The 9,700-nt window shown below is 58.6% G+C and overlaps 1 protein-coding gene across 2 annotated transcripts in view; it reads left to right on the forward strand.

Moving 5' to 3' along the window:
• CERCAM (cerebral endothelial cell adhesion molecule) overlaps window positions 1–7,368 on the forward strand; it is a 9,653-nt gene extending 2,285 nt beyond the window's left edge. Inside the window, exons 4-13 of one of the 2 annotated variants that reach the window (XM_006103134.3) lie at window positions 615–749; window positions 907–1,111; window positions 2,196–2,315; window positions 2,641–2,717; window positions 2,836–2,942; window positions 3,822–3,954; window positions 5,463–5,590; window positions 5,755–5,958; window positions 6,305–6,557; window positions 6,896–7,368. In XM_006103134.3, coding sequence (XP_006103196.1) covers window positions 615–749; window positions 907–1,111; window positions 2,196–2,315; window positions 2,641–2,717; window positions 2,836–2,942; window positions 3,822–3,954; window positions 5,463–5,590; window positions 5,755–5,958; window positions 6,305–6,557 — 1,362 coding nt within the window. In that variant the 3' untranslated portion in view covers window positions 6,896–7,368. Of the gene's footprint in view, window positions 1–614; window positions 750–906; window positions 1,112–2,195; window positions 2,316–2,640; window positions 2,718–2,835; window positions 2,943–3,821; window positions 3,955–5,462; window positions 5,591–5,754; window positions 5,959–6,304; window positions 6,560–6,895 lie in introns of those variants that run through there. The other variant, XM_023744476.1, reaches the window with a different exon arrangement.
• The last annotated feature ends 2,332 nt before the right edge of the window (window positions 7,369–9,700 follow it).

Consider the following 9,700-nt stretch of genomic DNA (forward strand, 5'->3'; position numbering starts at 1 on the left):
CTCTTTCTTTATTTTATACTAGCAGCCCAATGCAAGAAATTCGTGCAAGTGTAGGCCCTCACAGCTCCAGCTGCCTGCAGCCTGCCTCCCTGCCCACTGGTCATTCTGGAAGGTCATTCGGAAGGTCGTTCCAGAAGGTCATTTCGCTTTCTGGTCTAATTAGCATATTATCTCTTTATTATATAGGATTTGTATTATTTTCAGAGAGAGAAGGGAGGGAGGGATAGAAACATCAATGAGAGAGAATCATCAATCGGCTGCCTCCTTCGCGCCCCCTACTGGGGATCTAGTTGGCAACCCAGGAGTGTGCCCTGACCTGAAATGAAACCGTGACCTCTTGGTTCATGGGTGGACACTCAACCACTGAGCCACACTGGCTGGGCGAGCAGCTCAGTTCTTATCTCTGGACCCAGACTCTGAGCCAGTGCTCCAGACTAGATCCTTGGTCCCGAAAGAGATCTACTAGTTTGTAGGGTAGACCTCTCTAAGGGAACCCCACTGGCTTCTGAGAGCCTCTTCTGGGAGTCTGGCCATCTGGAGGGATCCCACTCAGTGAATCGCTGGGGGCTGCAGCCCAGGCAAGGCTGGGGTCTGTGACATCCCCCTCCTCACAGTTTGCAGATACAGACAACATTCTGACCAACAACCAGACGCTGCGGCTTCTGATTGAGCAGGGGCTGGCCGTGGTGGCCCCAATGCTGGACTCGCAGACCTACTACTCCAATTTCTGGTGCGGGATTACGCCGCAGGTGAGGCTGGGGATGGACCTCAGGAAGCTGGAGGTTCTGGGAGGAGGGACCCCGAGAGCAGAAGGCCTGAAGGCCTAGGGGTCTGCGCGCCGTGGCAGGGAGCAGTGTTCTTGGGATGGAGGGTCCCTCTCACTGCCCAGAGCACCCCCTTCCCCAGGGCTACTACCGCCGCACAGCTGAGTACTTCCCCACAAAGAACCGCCAGCGCCGGGGCTGCTTCCGGGTCCCCATGGTCCACTCCACCTTCCTGGTATCCCTGCTGGCGGAGGGGGCAGCCCAGCTCGCCTTCTACCCCCCTCACCCCAACTACACCTGGCCCTTTGACGACATCATCGTCTTCGCCTACTCCTGCCAGGCTGCGGGTGAGGACAGCTCTCCTTGATCCTTCCTCGGAAGCCTCTGGGCCTTCGCACATGCTGTTCCCTCTGCTTTGCATGCCCTTCCCACTCTGCAATTCAGAGAGGAGCGTGGTCACGGGTTTTCGTGTGCAGGAGATACTGGCTGCGTCTGTGGTGCAGACACGCAGGAAGAAAAATAGTCACATGTAAAAAGTGAGAGACAACTGTATGGAGAAACAATGAGAAGCAGCAAATGTCTTTTTTTCATTGCTGCTACTACTTTGATTATGAGCCACGGTTCATGGGCCAGCAGTTTGAAGGAGTTTAGTGAACAGTGGTTTTGTTTGTTTATTTGTATTTATATATATTTTTTAGACTTCAGAGAGGAAGGGAGAGGGAGAAAGAGATAGAAACATCAGTGATGAGAATCATTGATCGGCTGTCTCTTGCCCGCCCCACACTGGGGATCGAGCCTGCAACCTAGGCATGTGCCCTTAACCAGGAATCGCACCGTGACCACCTGGTTCATGGGTTGATGCTCAACCACTGAGCCACAGGATACCGCGCACCTGCCCCTGACGGGTTCACGTCTGTAGAGGATAGAGAGTAAATAGTAATTGTAATAAAGGTGACAAATCTTAAAGAAATGAAAAGGTGCCAGTGGAGGACAGCTTGAAGGGAGCAGGAGAGGGTATGGGTTTAAGTGCAGGGACCTGGGTCAAAGGCGATGGGTGGTGCTGGATCGGGGCTGGATCTGGCAGAGGCAGAGTTAGGCCATGAAGCCGTGGCTCCCCACGTGGTCTCCCACGGCTATATCACCGGCTGTAGGCACGGAGTTGGCCTGCTCCTGGCCCCTGAAGGTACAGACTCTGCCTTGCTCACCACCATTGCCCTGGCAACCAGCAGGTGGTCCAGAAACATCATTTAAATGAATAAACCACCTCAGCAGAAACCTCCCTCAGGTTTTTTATTTTTTTATTTTTTGAGCCAAGCCCTTTCCAATCCCCCAGGTGGGGACACTGAGTCCCAGGGAGGACTCACACTGGGACCCTGGCAGGACTGGGTTCTGAGAGCCCTGCCCTGGCACTCAGCCAGCCTCTCTCTGCAGGAGTCTCGGTCCACGTGTGCAACGAGCACCGCTATGGGTACATGAACGTCCCTGTGAAATCCCACCAGGAGCTGGAGGACGAGAGGGTCAACTTCGTCCACCTGATCCTGGAAGCACTCGGTGAGGGCTGGGAGCCGGGGGCCCGCCTGCTGCCACCACTCCCTGCCTCCCCTGTGCCCCTTCTCCTAGGCCCCAGACCTGACTGGGCACCGGGCTCGGGGTCCCAGCCTCACCCCTAACTTATTCCCCGACTCTGGGCAAGTCCCATTCTCACTGGGCCTCAGTCTCCCCATCTGTACAATGGAGGCAGGTGGGTTCTGTGATCTCTGAGGGCCCTTCCTGCTGGGCGTTCTGCCGAAGGGGCAGGAATGGGGTGGGGGTGGGGCGCCTAGGACTCTAGGGTCACCGCCAAAGGGGCTCATGATTGGGGTGCTTTCCTCTGCAGTGGACGGGCCCCCTATGTGGGCCTCGGCTCATGTGTCCCGGCCCCCAAAGAATCCCACCAGGATGGGATTTGATGAGGTAAGTTCCCTCACAGCCTGCAGGCCTGGGGTCAGGAGGTGGGTGGGCCCTTCCCCTGGGTGGGCCCTTCCCCTGCCCTGCACCCACTCCCCACTCCCCCCTCCCCTGCCTCCTCCAGGTCTTTGTCATCAGCCTGGCCCGCAGGCCTGACAGGCGTGAGCGCATGCTGAGCTCGCTCTGGGAAATGGAGATCTCTGGGCGGGTGGTGGACGCTGTGGATGGCCGGTGATGCTCCTGGATGGGGCCCTGGGAGCTGGGGAGGCAGTGTGGGCCACTGTAGTTACCTGGTAGGGCCCTGGGTAGTTGGTGGGGCAGTGTGGGTCACTGGAGCTCCCTGGGGTGGATCCCTGGGCAGCTGGGGGGCGGTGTGGGCCACTGGGAGCTCCCTGGGGTGGGAAAAGCAGATGAATGAGTTGAGTGAGTTTCCTGGTCCAGGCGTTTAGATAGGGCCTGAGGAACTCTGTCTCAGGGGGTCCCCAGGCAGACAGAACCAGGAGGGGGAGGTTCAGTGGTTAAGGCCCAGGAGCTTCCGGGCTTGGGTTCGGGCTCTGCCACTTAGCAGCTGTGTGACTTGCCCAGTCACCCATCTCTCAGCCCTGGGGTGTAAATGGGGAGCACGGTGCCTTTCTCTCAGGGGCTTGCGAGGGTTTGGGGCCCGACACCGACAGTGGTATCTTCATGGTTATTCCCAGCGTTGTTCTTCTCCAGCCTGGACTTGGACCTGTGGGTGCGAGCAGGCCGGTCACCCTCCCCAGGGACCGGGGTTACTCAGCCCCCCGTGCCCGCTGCTGTTTGTGCCGGCGCCCCAGCCCTTCTGATCACCCGATGTCCATCCTGTGCTTGGGCCTCTGCCATGTTCCCCCATATTCACCCTGGGGTGCACCCCCTCACTCCACCGCCCACCTCCCGTGCTGCCACCCCTCCCCTGTGGGTCACTTGGCTACAGTTTCCCCATCCGATCACTGATGGCTTCAGGCCACACGGAGCAGGAACAAGGCTGAGGCCTCCTTGAAGCCAGACTCCAGTGTGACCGACCCAGCATGCACCAGGCGCCCGGACGAGTCCCTGGCGGCCACCCTCAGCCCTCACCCCTGTCTTCCCCAGGACCCTCAACAGCAGTGTCATGAGGAGCCTCGGTGTGGACCTGCTCCCCGGCTACCAGGACCCCTACTCCGGCCGCACGCTGACCAAGGGCGAGGTGGGCTGCTTCCTGAGCCACTACGCCATCTGGGAGGAGGTGAGGACCCGCCCCTCGGCCCACCCTCAGGGACAGCAGGCCTCCCATTCCCTGCTCTCTGCCCAGCCCCGAGTGAATGGTGGGTGATTGAATACACTAGCACAGACGCCCAGCAGCTTTCAACCTGTGTCCAACCCTACACCGTGGTCATTCTACAGTCTCTGTTGAGCACCTACTGTGTGCCAGGAGATACCCTCTCTGAGAATACGGAGAATGTGCAGCCCTGGCCCTCCTGGGGCTCCGGGACCAGAGGGGGCACTGAAATCAAGGAAAAACCCTCTAGCCTCTGAAGGGAGGTACACAGGCTGCCCTAGTGTGCGGACTGGCCTGGGCTTCTGGCTCAGTATGGGGCCCGCCTGCACCTCGCCATTGACAGGCGAAGAGAAGAGCCTCCTTAGCAAAAAGCACACAGTAGGAGCAAAGGCCTAGGGCAGTGATGGCGAACCTTTTGAGCTCGGTGTGTCAGCATTTTGAAAAACCCTAACTTAACTCTGGTACCGTGTCACATATAGAAATTTTTTGATATTTGCAACCATAGTAAAACAAAGACTTATATTTTTGATATTTATTTTATATATTTAAATGCCATTTAACAAAGAAAAATCAACCAAAAAAATGAGTTCGCGTGTCACCTCTGACACGCGTGTCATAGGTTCGCCATCACTGGCCTACGGGCAGGGAGGAGTTGGTTGTGTTCAGGGGTGGGAAGAAGAAGGGCCTCAATCCAGGGCCAGGAGTGGGAGTGACACTGAGGCTACTGCTGGGACACTGGCCCAAGGGGCGCCCCTCCTGGGGGCAGTGCAGACTCACGCCTTGTTTTTATTCTTTGCTGTAGCCACAATGTGTGTGTGAGCTTCTATGTCGTTGTTTTCCACTGTCTCTGAACGGATGGACACCTGATGTACATTTCGCCATCTGCTGAGCTGATTCCATGTTCTTTTCACATTTCCAAACGTTTTGGAAAGTGCTTTCTCTTAGAGCTGTTGGGGGCCAGGGTCTCCCCCACCCCCGCCCAGCCCGGCCTCCTTTAGGAGAGAAAGCTCAGGAGGCCCAAGTGAGCACCTGGGCCCTGCGGTCCAGCAGGTGCAGGTTCAGGTCCTGGCTCTGCCATGCGGTCTGCGTGTCCTTGGGCGCATGGCTTCACCTCCCTGTCTCTGTCTCCTTGCTGCAGTCCTGGGCCATCGTGCCGCTGCCACTGCGGGTCCCTGGAGGCGGGCGGTGGCACCGTGGCCCCTGGGATCTGGCAGCACTCAGCGAGTGCAGCACGGGTTCCGATCGCCAGCACGAGCCTACTTGGAGCGCTCGGAGGGGTGTGGGGGCTTGCAAGCCAGAGCGAGGCGTGGATTTCAGTCCCCCGGCAGTGGGAGCCCAGCGGGCTCTGGAGCAGCGGAGTGACGTGGCCAGGACTGAGCAGCTGGCATGTACATGAGGCCAGGGAGAGGGTCGGTGTTAGCCAGGTGGAAGGGGACAGCCCGAATCTAAAGAGCCCCCCCAACCTTTTACCACAGGTGGTTGCCAGGGGCCTGGCCCGGGTCGTGGTGTTCGAGGATGACGTGCGCTTTGAGAGCAACTTCAAGGGGCGTTTGGAGAGGCTGATGAAGGAGGTGGAGGCAGAGAAACTTCCCTGGGACCTGATGTAGGCAGTCTGCACCCCCAGGAAGGGTCCTGTCCTTGGGGGGGGGGGGGATCTGCCTCCTGCTTGGAGCCTTCCTTCCCCCAACCTGGTCCTGGAGGACGGGGGTGGGTCCTATGACACACCAGGTCCTACAATGACTCCTGGGACCCTAACGTCGCCTGCAGCTACCTCGGCCGGAAGCAGGTGAACCCTGAGGAGGAGGTGGCCGTGGAGGGGCTGCCGCGCCTGGTGGTGGCCGGGTACTCCTACTGGACGCTGGCGTATGTCCTGAGCCTGGCCGGCGCCCGCAAGCTGCTGGCCTCCCAGCCGCTGCGCCGGATGCTGCCCGTGGACGAGTTCTTGCCCATCATGTTTGATCAGCACCCCAAGTGAGTCTCAGGTGGGGGCGGGGCAGGCCCACCTCAGCAAGTGGTACGCCCCCCGGCTGGGCAGGTGGGGAGACGGAGGCTGGCAAGGCTGAGGCACCCAGGGGTAGCAGAGGAGCCCAGCCTCCCCCTGGAGGCAGGCTAACCGAGGTGTGGACTCTGCTGGCCATGTGGCTTTTAGAGAAGCGGCTTCCCAGTTCTGGGCCTCAGTTTCCTCACCGGGAAAATGGTGCTAAGGGAAACCATGCCCCTCATGTTTGCCGTGAGGTCTCGCTGGGGAGGGAGTGAGGTGCGTGAGGCCTGCGCGCAGGGGCTCACCTCCGCCCCCTACGCCATCTCCCACCCACAGTGAGCAGTACAAGGCACACTTCTGGCCTCGGGACCTGCAGGCCTTCTCCGCCCGACCCCTGCTCGCGGAGCCCACCCACTACGCGGGGGATGCGGAGTGGCTCAGCGACACGGAGACCTCCTCACTCTGGGACGACGACAGCGGCCGCCTCATCAGCTGGAGCGGCTCTCACAAGACCCTTCGTGACCCCCGCCTGGACCTGGCTGGCAGCAGTGGGCACAGCCTCCATCCCCACCCCAGGGACGAGCTCTAGGTGAGGGCCGGGCCTGAGCGTCCTCTCCCCGTCCACGGCCAACTCCCGTCTGGGTCTGTGTCCCCCCTTCTCAGCCTGTCTCCTCACTCGCTCGCTCGCTCTTTCTCTCTGGCTGTGTTTCTGCCTCTGTGTCTTGGGCTGTCTCTGCATTTCTCCGTCCACCTCTAGCTCTCTCTCTCTGTGTGTGTCTGTCTCTGGCTCTCTTTGTTTCTCTGTATCCTGGTGTCTCCCTCTGCTCACCTCTGATTGTCTGTGTCTCTGACTAGATCTGTCTCTGATTCTGTCTGCCTCTCACTGTCTGACTCCAGTTCTGTTTCTCTCCTCTTGCCTCCCACCAGGTCCCGGGGTGACTCCAGGGGGTGCCCAGGAGAGGCCAGAGCTGTCCAGGGAGCAGAGTTGGAGATTGCTGGCAGGAGCCGCCACCGGGAACCACAGACCCAGTGGAAACCAGCAGCCATGGCCACTCTGCCCTCTGGCCCCATCTGACATGGGAGAAATCAGAGATGCCCTTGCCCGAGGTCACAGCGTGGAGGGCAGGGCTCACAGGCCCTCTCACCCCACCTGCCTGCCTCACGGCCGGCCTGGGGTGGAGGGACGTAGGGAGGCTCAAGCTGGGCAGACGCAGGGGCCCTGCCCTCCCTGAGGACCCAGCTGCTGGGGCCCCTCCTTCTACCTCCACCTCAGCTACCCCCACCCCCCAGCTCAAAGCCTGGGTCCCTAGCCAGTGGGAAGTGCAAGGTGGTGGGAGGAGGACCCAGCGACCAGTAGGCCCTCAATAAAACTCAGCTGGTGTTTGCACTTGACATTTTTTAACTCATGGCTGAGCCTCTGTGCTTGTCAGGAGGTCTAAAATCGACGGGTGAGCCGTTGGAGGGACAGAGGGGAGTGCAGCCTGGAGGCGGAGTCAGGCCCCCTGGCTTGTCTACTGGCTGGTAGTGGGGGTGGGAGGAGAAGCAGCCCGGCCCACAGTGAGTGCTCACCCAGTGGGACTGTCGAGGGCATCACAGGCCTCACCTTGCAGGTCAAGGAGGGCCTAGGCCAGACCCAGGGCTGTTGGCCTCCTGCCTTTGGATCTTCAGTTGTGTGGCTGGGACCCTCTGGTGGAAGTGGCTGGGGAGATCAGGGCTCCAGTGTGGCCGCCAGAGGGCGCTAGGTGACCGAGCCTGGACCTCGTGGGCCAGGGCGCCCTCTGCTGGTAGGGGAAGGGCGCCTGGAGCATTTGAAATCTGTCCCTGTGCTGTGGGTTAGCAGCAGCAGCTGTGTACTGCTCTTCTGCTTGGGAGCTGCAGGCCTTCTTCCACCCGCCCCACCCGTCACCCTCAGAGTCAGGCGTCTGGGCCCAGCAGCTGGAGGGGGTGCGGAGGTGGCTGCCTCGGCCTCCACCAGCCCAGGACTGAGGCACAGGCAGCTCTAAGTTTCTTTCTTCAGAGGAGCCCCTCTCCCATGGCAGCCCCTTGCCTTGGTCTTGTAAGCACCTGGGTCCTGGCAGAGTCAGACAGGCACCCCCAGAGGCTGGGCTGTCCTTCGTTTTGTCCTGGCGATGAGGCCCAGCTGGTCCAGCTTTGGATCCAGGACCTGGCATGGCTGTGAGAAGGACTTTGGGCCAGAGCTGTGGGATTGATGATTTGTTTGTTCTAAGAGTGAAAGCCATTGATTCTGGATGGCTATGACCTTGAGATAGTCACTTCTCTCCAGGCTTCTTTTAAATATATATATATTTGATTTCAGAGAGAAAGGGAGAGGGAGAGAGAGAGAAACATCAATGATGAGAGAGAACCATTGATTGGCTGCCTCCTGCACAGCCCACACTGGGGATCAAGCCCACAACTCAGGCATATGCCCCAACTGGGAATCGAACCATGACCTCCTGAACCACACCAGCCAGGCTCTCCTTCATTCTTTAAAATAAACATTTATTGAGCACCTCCCATGAGCCAGGTTTAGGCAGTAGAGATACAGCAGTAAATAAAACAGACTAATGTCAGCTCCATGAGGTTGGGAACTGACAGTCTAGTGAGGGAGGCAGACAAAACAAGTAAATATTAGAGGGTAAGGTCTATAGGAAAAAATGAGGGAGGAGATGTCAAGATGATCAGAGAAGTTAACATCTGAACAAAGACTTGAAGGAGGTGAGGGGGCAGTGATGGGGAAATCTGAAGGAAGACCATTCTGGGCCGAGGGAGCAGCATGTGCAAAGGTCCTGAGGCAGGAGGGGCAGGGCTGGCAGGTTCAAAAGACAGCAAGGCGGCCAGTGTGGCTGGAGCAAAGGGAGCAAGGAGGAGCCAAGGTCTGGAGATGATGGATCTAAGGTCAGGGCCATGGAGGCCACTTGAGCTTTTACTCTGAGATAAGGAGCCCCCAGAGGGTTTCAGACAGAGAAATGACTTATAACATCATCACCCTGGCTACTGTACTGAGAATGAACTGTAGGGCAGTGCAGGGTAGAAATAGGGACACCGGTTCGGAACCCATTCAAGTAATCTAGGCCGGACACAATGATGGTGCCTCACACCACACTGCTGCCAGGGTGGGGGCGGGAAGGTGATGAAAAGGTAAAGCCTACAGAATTTCAAGAGAAGACACTGAAGACACTGCCCCAGGAGCGGGAAGGTGATGAAAAGGTAAAGCCTACAGAATTTCAAGAGAAGACACTGAAGACACTGCCCCAGGAGCCGCCCTGGCCCAGGCCAAGCCACGGCGTTCCAAAGACAGCAGAAAGCTTTCCTGCTCTGAGCAGGAAAATTTGACTATGAAGATTCCTGCTTTCACAGAATTATTCTGGGATTTGTGTGCCAGGGTGGTGACTTCACACAACATAACGGCACAGGCGGCAAGTCCATCACCGGGAGAAGTGCATGAGAATGTCACCCTCGAGTACATGCGTCCTGGCATCTCCTCCATGGCAAAAGCTGGACCAACACAAACGGTTCCAGTTTTTCATTGGCGCTGCCCAGCCTGAGTGCGCGCCTGGCAAGCACGTGGCCTTGGGCGAGGTGAGAAAGGGCACGAGGACTGTGGGAGCCGTGGGGCACCCTGGGTCCAGGAATGACAAGACCAGGTCCCCACTGCTGGCTGAGGGCAGTGCCAACATGGCCTCGTGGTTCATCTTAACCAGGGGGCCATCCCTTCCGCAGCTCAGGAGC

The sequence above is a fragment of the Myotis lucifugus genome, unplaced genomic scaffold, assembly GCF_000147115.1.
Source record: "Myotis lucifugus unplaced genomic scaffold, Myoluc2.0 scaffold_465, whole genome shotgun sequence".
Classification (NCBI taxonomy): domain Eukaryota; kingdom Metazoa; phylum Chordata; class Mammalia; order Chiroptera; family Vespertilionidae; genus Myotis; species Myotis lucifugus.